Source organism: Vulpes vulpes, chromosome 14 (assembly GCF_048418805.1).
Source record: "Vulpes vulpes isolate BD-2025 chromosome 14, VulVul3, whole genome shotgun sequence".
Taxonomy (NCBI): Eukaryota; Metazoa; Chordata; class Mammalia; order Carnivora; family Canidae; genus Vulpes; species Vulpes vulpes.
Window position 1 is genome coordinate 78,714,898 of NC_132793.1, and position 19,533 is coordinate 78,734,430.

The window sequence follows — 19,533 nt, forward strand, 5'->3', positions numbered from 1 at the left end:
CACCCAGGGATCCCAACACCTTACATTAAAACAAATTCCAGGGGCACCTGGGTGGCTCAGTTGGTTAAGCGTCTGAGTCTTGATTTCAGCTCAGGTCATGATCTTAGTGTCATGAGACTGAAACCTTGTCTCAGCCTCTATGCTGAACATGGAACCTGCTTAAAATACTCTCTCTCTCTCTTTCTCTCTCCCCTTCTATCCCTCCCCCCTCTCTGCTCTTTCTTTCCTAAAAAACAAAACAAAACAAAAAAAAACCCAAAACAACAAATTCCAAATGGACTAAAGATAAATACTACAAAAATACTAAAAGAACCTACAGGTTTGGTTGTAAGGAATAACTTTCTATGCACAATACCAAAGCCAAAAAAAAAAAAAAAAATGTTTTTTAATACTGTTGGGTTTGATTACATAAACATTTAAAAATGTATAGGGGAAAAAATCCTGCATAATTAAAAGAAAAACATACTGAAAAAAACAAATATTTAAAACAAATGGAAGAGGTAAAGAATCCTTAATATATGATAAGATGTATTCATCAAGAGAAAAACATACAAACTTCTCTAGAAAAGTAGGCAAAGGGCATTGCTTTGGACGGCTAGTTGAACTCCCAAATCCATTCTCTCTTCCTTTCATAGTAATAGATCTTTATATGGGCATATGGCCACCCAGCTGGAAAATATTCTGTACAGCCTCTCCTCCAGTTACGTGTGGTCATGAAACCTAAATTCTCATCAAAAGAATGTGAGCTGACATAATATGTACAACTCTCTTTCACTTGCTGAGTAGCAAATTACTCGCCTTTGATTTTTTTCATTCTTTTTTCCTTTCTAGGGGCTGAAATAGAGACTAAAGATAATCCCATTTGGTCAATCCAGGTAAGGATAACAGTTCGGAGATGATAGAACAACACAATGTAGAACCAGGGTCCCTAAATTACAATTGTGAGCAGAACAACCCAATCAGTTGGGACTACTTACTATTATAGGATAAAGAAACTCTTAACTGATTTGAACCGCTGTATTTTGGGGTCTCTTGTGCTAGCTACTTAGCCTATATACAAACAGAATAACAAAGGAAATTCCCACAAGAATGAAATAATAATGGCTAATAAGAAAGAAGACATTTTTTCACTGTTATTATCAAATAAGGCAATTAAAATAACCATGAAACAATATTTGGACACTACCAGCAAAAACTACAAGATTGATAAAATTAATAAGATAGAGTTTTAAAGTATGTGAGGAAACTAGCATTCTGGTGTTGAAAATGTAAAACTAGCCTGATGAAAATAACAGGACAAGAATGCAAACATATATAGATAAGAATGATCATCACAAGGTTATATATAAAACAAAAAACTGAAACCCTGGTGTGATGATGTAAATAAATTATGGTACCTCTATAGAGTACAACACTATGAAGCATTAAAAATGAGGATCTGAAAGACAAAGGCAAGTGATCTTTTGTCATGATAGCAGAACCACTTAACACATAATATAAAAATTTAGCTTGTGCTCTAGGAAACCATATATGAAAGAAAATGACACATTATAGATTGATAAAGAAGAAATAAAATTCATCATTTCTGAACTCTGTCATGAGAAGAATTTTGTGGCATAGTAGATTAATATAATTTTTTTTTCATTATTTATAGCCTAAAGTGCTTTGTCAAATTGACAGATTTTGAGAGGGTAAAATCTCTTTCAGAGTAATTATATAAAAAAAAAAAAAAAAAGTAAACTTCAGTTTTACTAGCAGAGCCTTGACTACTTTGAGTTCTCGATCTACACAAAGCCCTGCAACTTTGCTCTACTCTAACTTTCCTCCTAAATAGCTTTTAAATACCAGAGGAAACTCTTGAGTATTTATTCCCTGAGGATGGTGGAGAAGCCAAAAGCCTCCAAATTTTTAGAAACCTGATGTTTTATCTTAAAAATACATTGGACATTTGGCAGTCTACCCTAGTTTGAGTACAACATAATTATGCTTTAAATTTCTAATTTAATTAGTTAACATGTTACCCCAAATCACTTTTGCAAAATCGGCATTTGAAGAAAACATGCCACATTTATCCTGCGGCCTTTTTCTAGTTGCAAAATGTGTATATAATAAAAAGAACATAAACTTTGGATTAAATCCTAGTCTGAAGCTAGGCAAGTTATTTACCCTAATTCAAGCTCCATTTACTTTTCTGTATAATGGAGGTGACAATGCCTAGGTATGGGGTCTTGATATAAAAGAGTAGGGTGATATTTAACCACATATGCATCTCTGTTAAATTTTACATGGTAATGAACATTTACAGTTTACCTTGTTTTCATTACGACGTGATCACGATACATTTTACTATCAATTACTATTCTACTAGCTTCCACTTTATTTAACAATTAAATTAATACCTGTAATTGTGCTTTCCTTAGCTGTTGGCTGGTAATTTGAGCTTTTTGTTGCATCATATTTTCAATTCGTTGGTTGACTTGCTTTTCTTTCTTGAGCTCATTTCCATAAAATCTGGATCCCTATGTAAGAAAATAAAGCATAAGTAAAGGGGCAGAAGGAAAGCATCACTGTAGTATCACCATGGTGGCTAAGCATACAGGCTAGAATCAGAATAACTGAATTCAGAACTTAGCTCCACTACTTACAAGCTGGGAGCTCTAAAGCTACTTAATCTTTCTGTGTGTCAATGTCTTTCCCTATAAAATGAATTATAGTTACCTACATCATAGGATTGCTGAGGCAGTACTTACACAGGACAAACTCCCTGGGATGAGTACAGATACACACTCAAAAAATAACAATGTGTTCTAGTCAGGATCCACGAGGCATATCCATATCAGTCATTTAGGTCATCAGTTATCACTTTCGTTTTTACTTAAAAAGCATTTAAGGGGTGTCTGGGTGGCTTAATTGGTAAAGCATTCGACTCTTGATTTTGGCTTAGGTCATGATCTCAGGATCCTGAAATTGAGCCACAGGTCTGGTTCCAACCTGGGCATGGAGACTTCGTAAGATCCTCTCTACACTCCTTCCACCCCCCACCCCCACAACCTTCTCTAAAAAAAATTTTAAAATAAAATAAAGCACTTAAAAATTTTTAATGTTAGTCATTAAATAAAATGTAGAAAATCACTTTTAGAAAATTACCTATCATCTTATCACTAAACATAACATCTACATCTATCTACTCATTGGATTGATGGAAATTTACATTATTTTTATTTTATGGCTTTTATGAAAAATGCTGCAATGAACATTCATTTATACATTTTTACGTGGACATATGTTTTTACTTTATTTACGTACCCAGGAGTGGAATCTCTGTGTCATATGGTAACTCTATGTTAAACCTTTTGAGGAACTGCCAGACTGTTTTCCAAAGTGGCTGAACCATTTTACAATCCCACTAGCAAGGCATAAGGGTTCCAACTTTTCCACATTGTTATCAGCGTTTGTTATTGTCTGTCTCATAGTCATTCTAGACTGTAATAGTGTGAATGGCACCTCATTGTGGTTTTATTTATTTATTTTTTTTTCTCATTGTGGTTTTAATTTGCATTTCCCTGATGACTAATGATGTTGAACATCTTTCATGCGCTTAAGAGCCATTCTTACATCTTTAGTGAGATGACTAGTTATATCTTTTGCCCATTTTTGATTAGGTTGTCTTAATAATTTGTAAGAATTCTCTGTATAATCTGGATGTAAATCATTTATCAAATAAGTATTTTGCAAATATTTTATACTAGTATGTGGCTTATCATTTTCTTTTTAAAAATTGTATTATTTTATTTATTTATTCATGAGATACACACAGAGAAAGGCAAGGACACAGGCAGAGGGAGAAGCAGGCTTCCTGTGGGGAGCCCAAAGCAGGACTCGATCCCAGGACCAGATCACGACCTAAGCTGAAGGTAGATGCTCAACTGCTGAGCCACCCAGGCGTCCCATATCATTTTCTTTTTTAATTGTATCTTTTAAAAGTGCGAAAGTTTTGAAATTTGATGAGGTCTGACTTGTCAACTTTTTCTTTTATTAATTGTGTTTTTGGTGGTGTATCTAAGAAATGCTTCCTAACCAAATGTTTCAGATTTTTTCCTATCTTCTAGAAGTTTTTACTGCATCAGCTCTTACATTTCACCCGATTTTGAGTTATATTTGTGTATGGTGTGAACTGAGGGTCTCAGTTCATCTTTTTTGCGTGTAGATATTCAGCTGTCACAGGACCATTTGCTGAACAGATCATATATTCTTCTGCCTTAGTACTTTTATCAAAAATTAATAAAGTGTCAATACAAGATTTACTTCTGGACTCTTAATTCTGCTCCATTGTTCAATACATCTAGTCTTATAGCAGCACCACACTTCTTAATAACTGTAGCTTTATAATAAGTTCTAAAACAAGAAAGTTGGGGCGCCTCGGTGGCTCAGTGGTTAAGCATCTGACTTTGGCTCAGGTCGTGATATCAGGGTCCTGGGATTGAGTCCCACATCGGGCTCCTTGCGGGGAGCCTGCTTCTCCCTCTGCCTGTGTCTCTGCTGCTCTCTCTGTATCTCTCATGAATAAATAAATAAAATCTTAAAAACAAAAAACAAAACAAAACAAAAAACCCAGGAAAGTCAAAGAACTCCATGTTTGTCCTTTTCAAAACTGTTCTGGCTGTTTTAGATGTTTTTGCATTTCCACATAAATTTTAGTCTGTTTATCAATTTCTGCAGAAAAATTCCCCTGGAATTTGGATGGGGAAGTACACTGAATCTGCAGATAAATTTGAGGAGAAATACCCTCTTAACAATATTGAGTCTTCTCATCCTTGAACATGTAATCTTTCTTCATTTTTTATTTTTAAATTTTTTTAAAGATTTATTTATTTATTTGAGAGAAAGAGAGCTCACACAAGCTGGGGGAGGGGCAGAGGGAGAAAGAGAAATGGTCTCCCCTGAGCAGGGAGCCCAACAAGGGGCTCAATCCCAGGACCCCGGGATCATGACCTGAGTGGAAGGCAGATGTTTAACCAACTGAGTCACCCATGCACCCCTATCCATTTTTTAAATCTTTACTTTCCCCCAACACATTTTTGTGATTTTTGTGGTATAACTGATGCATTCCTTTTGAAATTCCTGAAGAGTTTCTACATGTAACATCACGTTATTTGTGAAGAGATAGTTTTAGTTCTTCCTTCCCAATCTAAATGCCTTTTATTTCTTTTTATTGCCTGACTGAATTAGCTAGAACTTTCTGGACTATGTTGCATAGACAGGAGAATGGGCATCTTTGCCTTGTTCCTGATTTTTAGAAGAAAAATGCATTCCTGGAATAAATCCCACTTGGTCATGATACATAATTTTTATATATATAGTTACACATATAGTTTTATATATACATATAGTTGAATTCAGTTTGCTAACGTTTTGTTGAGGACTTTTATATTGACAATGATCTATAATCTTCTGCTTGTCTGGCTATGGTGTCAAGGTGATACTGGTCTCACAGAATGAGTTTCTAAATATCACATCCTTTTTATTTTTTGGAAGAGCTTGTGGAATATTGATATTATTTCTCCTTTACTTATTTATTTTTAAAAAGATTTTATTTATTTATTCATGAGAGACAGAGAGAGATTGAGAGAGAGAGAGAGAGAGAGAGAATGGCACAGAGACACAGACAGAGGGAGAAGCAGGCTCCCTGAGCCAGAGGTAGATGCTCAATTACTGAGTCACCTAGGTGCCCCTTATTTCTCCTTTAAATGTCAGATAAAATTCACCACTGAAGCCATAGTTACCTGTTTTTTTTACAGGGCGGGGGAGAGGTTAATTATTAATTTCTTTCCTTGTTAAAGGTCTATTTGGATTTTCCATATTTTCTTGAGTCAGTTTTGGAAACTGGAAACTTTTTGAAATTTGTCCAACTTATTAGGAATTGTTTGAAAATACTCCAGTCTCTACCTTCAAAATTCACTAGGCAGGGTAACATAGATGAAACAATATTTACAAACATGTTGATAACTGTTGACACTGGGTGATGATTACCCAGGAATTCACTTTAGTATTCTAATTTTGTATATGTTTAAAATTTTCTTTTATAAAAGTTTTAAAGAAGTAAACTGCATTGGCTGTGAAGCAGTAACAATTAGAAAATTTCAATTTAAAAAAGATATTTATGATGAACTTCCCATTCCCCCTATACTAGAGAAATATCATACAAAATATATAAATATTTTAATATATATTAATATATAAAATACATGTAAGGTATATATTTCCTATGATTGATACATGTCAATCAGATGATATGCATATACAGTTTTATGACTGATATGTGTGTACAGTTGACCCCTGAACATCACAGGTTTGAACTGTGCAGGTCCACTTATACATGGATTTTTTTCAATAAATACAGACAATACTGTAAATAGGTATTTTTCTCTTCCTTAAGAATTTAATATTTTCTTTTCTCTAGCTTACTTTATTGTAAGAATGTAATATATAATACACACAATATACAAATTTGTACTAATCAACTGTTTATGTTATTGGTTAAGCTATTAGCAGTTTATTTTGGAAGAGTCAAAAGTTGTACATGGATTTTCAACTGTGTGTGTGGGGGGGGGGGATAAGTGCTTCTAACCCTCATGTTGTCCTATGGTTTATATGGTACAGCAAAGTTTCAAGAATATCTAAGATACTCTTCAAAAAGAATAAAGAATAAAAAAGGAACCTGTCCTAGCTGTTATCAAGATTTATTATAAAGTACTGTAATTAAGGTCATATTGTAAAGATATAACAAAAAATAATCCAATAGAATAGAAGAAAGCACTGCAGATCACTAAGAAAAGGATCCATATTCAAATTCCCTTAAATGCTCCAAAAATATTTGTTCAAACCAAGATCCAAGTAGGGTCCATATATTACGCTTGCTTACTTCATCTCAATTCTTTTGCTTTTATTTATTTATTTATTTATCTATCTATCTATCTATTTATTTATTTATTTTTAAAGATTTTATTTATTTCATGAGAGACAGGGGTGGGGGTGGGTCGGGGGAGAGAAAGGCAGAGAGAGAATCAGGCTCCATGCAGGGAGCCCGATGTGGGACTTGATCTGAACCCCAGGATCACGCCCTGAGCCAAAGGCAGACACTCCACCGCTGAGCCATCCAAGCGTCCCAATTCTTTTACTTTTAAAGTGTATCTCTGTTTTATACAGTTAAAAAATTATTTTTCCCTCAATTTTTTATTTTGGAATTTCCACATCTTCCAACAGTTCAAAGAATAATACAATAAACACTCACATGTCTTACTTAAGATACTTGCTACATTTAGTTTCTCCCACAACTCCTATGTTTATGTATATACACACACTCCAGCTCCACTTGCACAGACATGTGTACACACACAAATGCATGTTCCTCTTCCTTTTTTTGGCTAAATCATTTAAAAGTAAGTTGCTGTGGATATCAGCATGCATTTCTTAAGAAAAAGGATATTCTAATTTTACACCTTTCTACACGGATATTTCATAATATACACACGAGACCAGAGATGTTAGAAGAAAACATTTAGGACCTTGGATAAAAGCATATGTCATTGACTAATTCAAGTACATATAAAAAAGCAAACAAAAAACTTCTGCACAGGATAAAGTACACCATAAACAAAGTAAAAAGATGTATAATAATCAAATGGAAAACTATACAAAGGACAAGAAGAGACAGTTTGCAAAAAAGTAAAATACAAGTGGCTTTAAAAAAAACTTTTTTTTTTAAAAGATTTTATGTATCTATTCATGAGAGACACAGATAGAGGCAGAAACACAGGCAGAGGGAGAAGCAGGCTCCCCACGGAGAGCCTGATGCAGGATTCGATCCCATGACCCGGGGATCACAACCTTAGCCAAAGGCAGATGTTCAACCACTGAGCCATCCAGGTGTCCCACAAGTGGCTTTTTAAACATATGAAAAGATGCACTATCTGACTTTTCTTTTTTTTTTTTTTTCTCATAGATGATGTTTATTTCATAAACTCTGTGTTTCTTGACTTCATTTCAGGAAAATCATGAATATATTTTTACCATCAAGATTTTCACATCATTTGTATGTTACCAATAGCAGTGACCTAAATGCTTAAATAATCAAAATATAATAATACTCAACACATACAAAATTGGAAGAAATTTTCATTAAAAATGTCAGTTAAGAGAAAATTTTAGTGGGCGCCTGGGGCGCCTGGGATGAAGCCCCATTTCAGGCTCTCTGTTCAGTGGGGAGCCTGCTTCTCCCTCTGCCCTTCCCCTTGCTTATGCTCTCTCGGTCCCCCCCCCCCCCCTCTCTCTCTCAAACAAATAAATAAAATCTTTTTTTTCTTAAAAGAAAACTTAGAATACCACCTCACACCAGTGAGAATGAGGAAAATTAACAAGGCAGGAAACCACAAATGTTGGAGAGGATGCGGAGAAAAGGGAACCCTCTTACACTGTTGGTGGGAATGTGAACTGGTGCAGCCACTCTGGAAAACTGTGTGGAGGTTCCTCAAAGAGTCAAAAATAGACCTGCACTATGACCCAGCAACCGCACTGCTGGGGATCTACCCCAAAGATGCAGATGCAATGAAATGCTGGGACAGCTGCACCCCGATGTTTATAGCAGCAATGTCCATAATTTATAGCAGCAATGTCCACAATATCTGACTTTTCATAAGAGAAATGCAAATTAATGCTACACTATATCACTGTAGATTAGCAAATCCAAAAGTTTAGTTACACACTATACTGGCACAGTTGTACCATGGTAATATACTCTCATATACTGGCAGTGATAATTTAAATTGATATATCTACTATGGAGGGCAATTGGGCAATTCATAAAAACTGCACATGCATATATCCCTTTTTGCTATCTGTATTTGGTAGAATAATTCCACTTGTAGAATCTCTCCTATAATTTTATCTGCACATGTGTGATAAAATACTAGGTCACTCACTGTAGTATTGCTGGTAAAAAACAAAAGACTAGAAATGACTTAAATGTTTATAAATAAACATTCTGATTGGTTCAAAAAACTTTATTATATCCACACATGAAGGCATAAAAAAGAATGAAGATCTTTACTTATACAGAAAGACCTCCAAATTACATTAATGGAAACAAAAACAAAAATCACAATTACAGTATTCTTCTACTTAGAAAAAGGGTGAAAAAAGAACATGTATGTTATTTTGCTTTAACATGCATATTATGTGTATGTGAAGCAGAAAACTGGATGGCAAGAGTAACAGAACAGAAGAGAGATTATTCCATACCTGTTTGTTTTAACAACAGGATACTTTAAAATATTAAAAACTACAATAAAAAATAATTTTTCATTAATAAAAATTAATATTTAATTTAATTAAAAAATAAAAATAATTTTTATTAATTAATTACTTAATTATATTAAATTTTTATTAAATAAAAATATTTAAAGCTTACTGATTTTATTTTAAACAGAAAGTTAAAAAGCTACTAATTAGGCAGACAAATCATTAGACTCCTAACTACGGGAAACAAAGGGTTACAGAAGGGGAGGTGGGTGGAGGAATGGAGTAGTGGGTGACAGGCACCGAGGAGGGCACTTGACGGGATATGAGCACTGGGTGTTATACTATATGTTGGCAAATTGATTTTAATTAATTAATTAATTAATTAATTAAAAAATTAAAATAAAAAGCTACTAAATTAATGATAGCAAAAGATATAAGAAACGTACTTTCGTGGCTTCCATTATAATTTTGTTAATCTTGTCTTTATCTAATCCTTCCATTCCGGCTTTATTATCATTAAGTCCCATCCTAAGCAGAAGATCATCTTTGTAATTGCCATTCTTCTCCTTGGTGCTATCCATGGTGTAAACTTAAAGCTTTTTTTATTATCTGAAAAAACAAAATAAACACTGCTTTTTAAAGTATTCATGGTGAGGGGGTGATTACTTCAAAGTTAAAGTGATAAAGAACCAGTCAAATAAGTAGAACATTTAAGAATTTTTAGCCATTGAGAAGTTATCATTACTTAGACTTTTAAATTACTCTTCCTAGATTATTGTACTTTCAGAGAGAAAAAAGGAATTAACATTTCCCATAAGTTTTGTGCCAGGTACTATGCTTGGCACTTTACACTGGAACCTCACACAGTAGCCCTGCTGTGAAAGGTAAATTTTATTATCCCTAATATAAAGAGAAAAGAAATCTAAGACTAAGAACATGTCTACTGACACAAATTTGCTAATAAGTGACAAGATCCATGTTGAAATCCAGGCCTGAGTCCAAAGTTCATATTTTTCACATATTAACACACTGTATAGGAAATAAATACAAAAAACACTTCACGTACTAAACATGGTAAGTTCAATAGCATTCATTACCTACTGTATACAGAGCTCCATTTCTTAAAGCAGTGAAAAAATACAAATATAATAATCTATTCACTTCTACGAAATTATTACATTTTACAATATCATGTCATTTCTAAGGTTAAGAAAAATCCTTTCAAATAATAATTCTTTAAAGTCTTTAAATAATACTTTATTATTTACTTTCACATATATTAGCTTTTTAAAGTATTTATAGTAACCATGCAAGACAGATGGTTAAGTGAATTGGCCATCTTAAGTTTGCTAATGAGCAAAAGAACTGGTGTGAATCCATGTCTTCTCACTCCAAGCTAATACAGCTGCCATAACATCACAGCTTTTTCCAATTTGAGTTCACTTACACTATAAAGAAATGACCAGGTGAACACTGCCATGACGCTCAACAAATTATACCAGTGATTTCTTATTTGCAAGATTTAGAGATTAATCTATTTATTTTATGCTGCCTTAAGGACCTCTTCATTTCCTTTTTTTTTTTTTATAAAGTTGACATCCATCACCACACATAGTTACATAATTTCTTTTGCTGAAAACTTTTAAGTTCTAATCTCTTACCAACTTTCAAATATATGATACCATATTAACTATAGTCACCATTCTATACTTTATATCCCTATGATTTATTTTATAGCTGGAAGTTTGTTACCTTTTGACCACCTTTACACATTTCACCTATCCACCACTCACCTCTAGCAACCACCAATCTGTTCTCTGCATCTATGACATCAGGTTGCTTTTGTTGTTGTTGTTGTTTGACTCTACATATGAGATTAAAAAATCAGAAGGTCTGGAGGTAGAACCAGATATCAGTATTTTTAAGCCACGCCCGGGTTATTCCAACGTGCCCCCAAAGTATAGGAACCACTGGTGCTGTTGTTTCCAGTGCCCAAGAGAATACTGGCTATTTTTCTGTTTTTATTGTTTGACTTTTCAACTAACATATTCAGCCTAATATCACCGTATATTTTGTGTTATGCTTTAGTAGCCCTCTTAGTTAACGTTTTCTAATAAAACTAGTGAATGTAATTGGTTTATATTTTCCCCAAACCAAGACTCCTGAAGAGTGAAGAGGCTGAATGCAGATTCACTACATTTATGCTGCCTTATCCTTTATTTCTTTCAAAACCGTATTTATTTGAGAAAGAGAGACCATGAGCAGGAGGGGCAGAGGGAGAGGAAATCTCAAGCAGGCTCCATGTTCTGCACAGATCCTGTCTCGGGGCTCGATTTCACAACCCTGAGATCATGACCTGAGTTGAAACCAAGAATCAGACACTCAACCAACTGTGACACCCACGTGCGCCAAGCTGCCTTGTCCTTTAAATGATGAAATATATGAAAGGAAAAGAAACACTTGTTGAATGCCTACTATTTCATAACAAATATATTAGTTAGCCCCAAAACTCTAACAGTTGATTTTGGTCCCTAATTGGGTCAGAAGAACTGGGTTATTATCAGTAGTGTCGGCACCAGGCAAAGTTGTGAGATAGGTAAAGTTAGTATTCAGCTACCTTCCTGTCTTGTTGATACCCACTTACCAGACCATTTATGTCTACTTTCATGAGGATGTTTACTATCCTCTACATGTTAATGACTTCCAAGTTTATAGCTGCAATCCAAATGCCCGTCTGGCATCCTACATTTAACATGTCTAAAACCGATCTTGTCATCTGCCTCCATCCCTCAAAGCAGTTCTATTTGCATGCAATCTTGAGCCTCATCTCATTGAGGGCAACTCCATTCCCTTCCAATTGCTCATACAAATAACCTTGTAGTCACTCTTGAGCTCCCTCTTTCTCATACTCTCCACACCAAATTGTCAGCAAATCCTGTGGACTCTACTTTCAAAATGTACCCTGAATTTAACCACTTCTCACTACTGTCATTGCTTCCACCCTAGTATGAACCACCCTTATCTCTTGCCTAGATTAATGCAACCACCTCTTAAATAGTCTCTTTCTGCCCTCCATGTAGTCATTTATCAACACAGTAGCCCAACTGATTCTTCTAAATCACAAGTGAGGTCACATCACTCTTCTGAAAATTGTACAATGGCACCCATTCTTACTCCAGAATAAAAGCCAAAGTCCCAACAGAATCTGGATTCAAACTACCTGTTACCTGTATACCCTTTTACCTAATATTCTCCCCCTTGCTCACTACTCTCCAGCCACACTGGTCTCTGCTGTCCCTCAAATCTGGTAAGCACATTCTAATCTTGAATCTTCTCCTTTAGGGTTCTTCAGCTGATACTCTCTTGACTAACTTCCCTTCAAGTCTTTGCTTAAATGTTACGTTCTCTTTTTAAGATTTCATTTATTCATGGGAGACACACAGAGAGGCAGAGACACAGGCAGAGGGAGAAACAGGATCCCTGCAGGGAGCCTGATGCAGGATCTGATTCTGTAACTCCCAAGACCACAACCTGAGCCAAGGGCAGACGCTCAACCACTGAGCCACCCAGGCGCCCCAAAAGTTACCTTCTCAATGAGGCTTTACCCTGATCTTCCTATTTAAATTGCAGCCTGATTAATACCTCCCACCCCATCTTCCCAACATCCCCATGTTTTTCATAGCCCTTATCATTTTCTAACATAATAATAAACATAGGTTTACTTATTATGCTTATTGTCTATCTCTCCTGTGAATATGGAAGCTCCAAGAGGGCAAGGAATTTTCTTTTTTGTTTGTTTTAACTGAGGTATATCCCAGATAACTCAAGCAGTGCTTGGCAACAGAGAAGGTGCTCAATAAATAATTTGTTGAATGAAGTTGTAGTATACCTGATTATTATGAGTTCCTTCTAGTAAATCATCTATGTCCCTGTAGTGAGCCTGTCTTTTGTTTTCATTGGTTAGTATTTCTGTTATTTTCAAATTTCTGGAATCTCTCATTAGTCCTGGTTTATGCTGTTCTCCCCACTAGTTCTTACTGAATTTCTTCAGAAATCCATACATTGAAAGGGAGAGCTAGCTCCCAGCAGAGATGATCAAATAAGTATCAGAAAAGATTGTTACTTTGTATTTTGTACTTTGTATTTTTCTGGGAAGTGAGATTTAATACTACTTTAAATGGCTTTGTGAGAGAAGTATATAAGAGCCTAGAATGGCTAGGATATAATAAACTCTCTGGGCTATAATAAACTCTCAATCAATAGTTATCATTAAAGTTAAGCCAAGGGGTGCCTGGCTGGTTAACTGCCTGCCTTGGGCTCGGGTCATGATCTCAGGGTCCTCGGATCAAGCCCTGCAATTGGCTCCCTGCTCAGCAGGGCGTCTGCTTCTTCCTCCCCTGCTGCCTTTTCCCCTGGCTCATGCTCTCTTTCTCTCTCAAATGAATAGATAAAATCTTTTGAACAAAAAAATAGTTAAGCCAAATTTCCAGAGCTGTGAAATAGCTTCAAGATAGACTGTAGAAGGGCAGCCTGGGTGGCTCAGCGGTTTAGCGCCGCCTTCAGCCCAGGGCGTGATCCTGGAGACCCAGGATCGAGTCCTATGTCAGGCTCCCTGCATGGGGCCTGCTTCTCCCTCTGCCTGTGTCTCTGCCTCTCTCTCTCTGTCTCTCATGAATAAATAAATAAAATCTTTAAAAAATAAAAAATATGGACGGTAGATGGAAAAAAGTTTCACTGTAAGCATCCTAAAGAAAAAGCCAAAGTTCATGGATCTTACAGATGAATATTGCTTGTTTTGTTCCCAAAAAACTACTTGTCCTATGATTATGAAAAAAAAATAGTCAAACATTTTTATAGCTCGATACTACAAATATAGTCTGTTTCACTTCAACTGAGAAGCACAAATAGTTACATACAACGCAAAGGAAAGAACTTGGGTTCTTGTGGTTTAGTTTACTGGTTTAAAAGTATATTTTCTCTGAAAATATTCAAGTTCTTCCCAGTCTGATTCTACCACTAACTATTCAGGTTACCACTTAAAAAAATATAGGGCCAACCTTTGTTTTTGGTGGTAGTAAGCATGGAAAATTAGATTTTTTCAGCATTTCTAAAGAAGAAGTTTTAGAGTGGTAAGGATTTCTCCTACCTATAAAAAGCTCACAAAACTATGTAAACAATATCACAAGTGATTAGTATATTGACCAGTCATCTGGAATTAATCTACCAGAAGATATGCAAAAATACTAAGGATATTAAGAAAGATAAAGTGAAGGAGAGAAGATGGAGAGGAAGGGAGGGAGGAAAGAGGACAAGGATAGAAAACTAGAACTACATTAAGTTCCTAGGTGGAGCTTGCTTCCTATTTCTAATACACTATTATAAATAACCAAACCCAAAAATCTTTCCAGAAAAACCTGTGCATGTCTGAAGAACAAATATTATTTTTAATCCTCTAAATGTTCAAACATTCAACAGGTTTGTTTGAACAGATTAAATGGATTAAACTAAATTTCAGGCTGTGATTAAATGGTCTTTTTACTATCTACATTTAAATACTATGAATTTTTTTTTTTTAAGATTTTATTTATTCATGAGAGACAGAGAGAGAGGCACAGACACAGGCAGAGGATGAACCAGGTTCCATCCAGGGGGCCCAATGTGGGACTCAACCGCAGGACTCCAGGATCAGGCCCTGAGCCAAAGGCAGGCGCCAAACCTCTGAGCCACACAGGGATCCTCCAAATACTATGAATTAGTAATATTACCCTAGTTTTAAAAAAAATTTTTTTAAAGATTTTATTTATTTATTTATGAGAGAAACAGAGAGAGAGAGGCAGAGGGAGAAGCAGGGTCCAGGCAGGAAGCCCAATGCAAGACTGGATCCTAGGTCTTCAGGGTCACGCCCTGGGCGGAAGGCAGACGCCCAACCATGAGCCACCCAGGAGTCCCTATTACCCTAGTTTTAAAGCAATTTCCCAATTAATGCCTGACCCAAAATTTCCTTTTTCATTTTGTTAGAAAAATCTTTAAAAAAATTTTTTAAAGATTTTATTTATTTATTCATGAGAGGCAGAGATAGAGGTAGAGGGAGAAGCAGGCTCCATGTAGGGAGCCCGACGTGGGACTTGATCCCGGATCTCCAGGATCACGCTCTGGGCTGAATGAAGACGGCGCTAAACCGCTGCCCTTTTTTAAATTTTCAAGAAAATAAAAATCACAACCCCAAAATTTCGACAGGTTATTTTCTACGTTCCACTCCAATTATTTTACACACACATACATGAACACATGTACTCAAACTACATGCATACAACTTTAAATGATAGCAATGAGAGCACAGATGCAACTTTGTATTTGACTTCACTTCTTAATATCTTTGCATAATAGGATGTACAAAAAATTTAAAATTATTTCAGAATGAACCAGTTAAAAAGATTTTAAATTTATATGTATCACTGACAGAAAAAAAAACCCCAGAAATAACTCTACAGATCCCAAACCATGAGAATATATGCTAAAAGAAAATGCAAGTTTTCACCAACGACATAAAGTCTTTGAGAGAACTATGCATATATATTTTCTTTGACTGTCTTTTTCCTTCATGAGCTTCCTATTCATTTAACTTATGCTACTGAAGAAGAATGGGACAAAAGGCTGTTAAAAAGCCTGCACTCTATCTAATCCTACAGACATATAACAGTTCAGGTCATGATCCCAGGATTCTGGGATCCAGTCCCACATCAGGCTCCCTGCGAGGGGCCTACTTCTCCCTCTGCCCGTGTCTCTGCCTCTCTCTCTCTGTGTCTCTCATGAATAAGTAAATAAAATATTAAAAAAAAAAGTGCACTTGTATTATATAACTTTCACAGGTAAGCAAAATCCATCTCTGCCTCTGGAGGACACCATAATTTTATTTTAAAAAAGGGAAATGAATTGCATGTCTTGGTTTCGTTGTGGAATTTTTTCTTTTTTATTTCTAATATACTAGTTATTGGAAATGTTTTCCTTTTCCCGACCAGGGCTCAAAGAGTTAGTAGTCAAAAAGTAGATGCTAAAATCCATTTATTTCAGCAGAGATTAGAACCAAAAAGCTTGTTACCTCCTTCACTCAAAAGCTTGAAGCTAGAATAAGACCAACCTAGTTTTAGGATTTAAAATCTGGCTTCTCATTGTGTGACTACAATTTTTAAAAGGTTAAAGTATTCATCGTTATTAAAGTTAAGAGCTTAAATTTCTCAGATTTCAGAATTTTAAACCGTAATAGCTTAAACATACTTGCAAAAATTCCTAAATTCATATTTTTGCCAAAACCACTTGCCTAATGCCAATAAATTATTAAAGTTTATTCTGACTCTCTTATTAAATCTGCACATAGTATATAGTATTATGAAAACTGGTCAGATGTTGACAGTAGCTTCTAACATAAGAATTATCCATTTCTACACTACCAAATATACTAAGAAACAAAATGTAACCTACAAATGAAATATGCAATTCTTAATACCACTAAAATAGTTATTTAAAAATATTTCATAGATGCTAGGAAAATGAAGAAAAAAGCACAACAAATGAATACAATATGTAATTACGTGACTCTCTTTTCACAAATACAACAGAAGCAGGAGTGATGGGATGTCACACATAAAAGTAGGTCACAAAAGGATGTGACTTCCATCTTGGATGTTCTCAACTTAGATATTCACTCTGGGGAAGCCAGCTGCTCTGTGACACAGCCCTGTCAGAAGGTCTTGTCTGTGTGAGTGAGTCTGGAAGCGGACGCTCTTCCAGTTTAGTCTTCAGATAAGACTGCAGCCCCAGGAAAGAACTTGACTGCAACCTCATGACCCAGAGACACCCAACAAGCCATGCTGGGATCCTTGTTTCATCAAAACTGTGAGACAATAATTTTATAGCTTACCTTCAAATTCTGTGATTATCTTATTATGGATCAGCACTGTACACAGACCAAAGTTTGTGTTATAGCAGTAACATGGTTATAAAACAGCTGTATCCTAAAGATTAGTAATGTTTTCATTTGAATAAAGGTGCAAATTCAAAATATGTGCTAAAAGTACATACAGATAAATAATAACTAACATTTTCAAACAATTTACCATATGCCAAGCAGGTACTATGTATTTAAAAAGCATTCTCTCATCTGTTTCTCATGATTGCTCACTACTTTAGATATTATCTCACTAAAGTATGTAAAATACATATGGAAATTGAACCCTAGGGAATTTATGTAATTCATCCAGGATCACCAGAGGTGTCCAAGCTGAAATTCAAACCTAAGATTCTGTCCCCAGAGCCCACATTTTTAATCAGTATGCTAAATATATAACTAAAATGCCAGCAGGTTTATTATTTTATCTTTTTATTCTTGAAAGATACTTTCATCAGATACAAAGTTGACAGGTCTTTCTTTCAGTACTTGAAAGATGTTGCTCCACTGTTTTCTAACCTCTATTACTTGTTAAGATCATGACAGTTGATACTGTGTTCCCTGTATGTAATGTGTCATTTCTTTGTGACTGCTCTCAAGTTTTTAACTCTTAATTTTTGGTTTTCGTCAGTTTGGCTACAACATGCCCAGACCCACTCCCTCCTTTGAAAGACAGAGCTAATCCAGGTTCCCATACTTTCTGTGAACACTTTCCCTTACTCCTTCTTCTTCATCTGTCCCTTTAAAGATATCAAGGTTTTCTCTGTTCCTGGACATATAGCAGCAATGCTTTCCTCATCTCCCACCCCTTTATTGCATATATTTACATGTTCCCCCTCAAAATCCCCAAGTGAGGAAAGGAAACAACACTCTAAAAAGGCTAAAAAATTCCTCAATACTTTTTTCTTTTTTAAGATTTTATTTATTTATTCATGAGAGACAGATAGAGAGGCAGAGACACAGGCAGAGGGAGAAGCAGACTCCATGCAGGGAACCTGACGTGGGACTCGATCCTGGGACTCCAGGATCACGCCCTGGGTCGAAGGCAGCACTAAACCACTGAGCCACCTGGGCTGCCCAATCCTCAATACTTTTCTCAAGAATATGACCAACAAAACCTGTTTAAATGATGTACCTGTTTGACTTTTGTTTACAGTATCATATACTAATTCTTAAGATTTTATCTATTTGACAGAGAAAGAGAGATCCAGAGAGCACAAGTGGGAATGGCAGAGGGAGAGGGTGACCTGAGCCAAAGAGAGTTAACTGACTGAGCCACCCAGACAACCCTCATTTACTAATCTTAATCACAAAATAGTTTGGGTTTCATCCTATAAAAAAAATAACAATAATCACTAGAAAGCAGCAAAGGGTTTTTTTTTTTTTTTTTTTTTTAGAAAAGGCCTTCATCTCTGGAATTTACTAGCAGTTCTTTGTAGATTTTCACATGTCTGCCTGAGGGCAAAAATAAATATTTCTACACGTAGAACACTGATCCCCTTGACTTCACTTTGGTTCCTGATAATTCTTTCAGCTCATGATTTACAAAGTGTGGTTGACTATGAAATGCTTGTGATGGTGGGATCCCATAGGTATTACTAACTATTCTCAATGGGCAAATATATATACTTTATAAATGATTTTGATACACCTATTTTTATACTTTATATATCTATTTTTTTAAGACTTTATTCATGACAGAGAGACAGAGAGAGAGAGAGAGAAAGAGAGAGAGAGAAAGAGAGAGGCAGAGACACAGGCAGAGGGAGAAGCAGGCTCCATGCAGGGAGCCGGATGTGGGACTCAATCCCGGGTCTCCAGGATCAGGCCCTGGACTGAAGGTGGCGCTAAACTGCTGAGCCACCCGGGCTGCCACTATACATCTATTTTTTAATGCTAAAATTTCACTGGGTTGGACAAAGATAAATGAACTAGTAGTGTATTAATATGTGCTTTGATCTTTAGAAAGAATGCCTTGGGATCCCTGGGTGGCGCAGTGGTTTGGCGCCTGCCTTTGGCCCAGGGCGCGATCCTGGGGACCCGGGATCGAGTCCCACGTCGGGCTCCCGGTGCATGGAGCCTGCTTCTCCCTCTGCCTGTGTCTCTACCTCTCTCTCTCTCTGTGACTATCATAAATAAATAAAAAATTAAAAAAATATATTAAAAAAAAAAGAATGCCTTATTTGGTCAAATTATAATTTTGGAATTATAATGGCTAACCCTTTTATTTGAGATAGAAGGAAATACAAACTAGTTTGTGTTTGGTTATAAAAAAAGATTAAGAAACAAAG

At 35.7% G+C, this 19,533-nt stretch overlaps 1 protein-coding gene across 18 annotated transcripts in view; it reads right to left on the reverse strand.

Moving 5' to 3' along the window:
* POLK (DNA polymerase kappa) overlaps nucleotides 1-19,533 on the reverse strand; it is a 72,224-nt gene that overhangs the window by 39,412 nt on the left and 13,279 nt on the right. For all 18 annotated transcript variants that reach the window (XM_025998292.2, XM_072736985.1, XM_072736987.1 and 15 more), the window contains 2 exons: nucleotides 9,744-9,906; nucleotides 2,400-2,519 (listed from right to left, as the gene is read on the reverse strand). In XM_025998292.2, coding sequence (XP_025854077.1) covers nucleotides 2,400-2,519; nucleotides 9,744-9,878 — 255 coding nt within the window. In that variant the 5' untranslated portion in view covers nucleotides 9,879-9,906. The remainder of the gene's footprint in view (nucleotides 1-2,399; nucleotides 2,520-9,743; nucleotides 9,907-19,533) is intronic.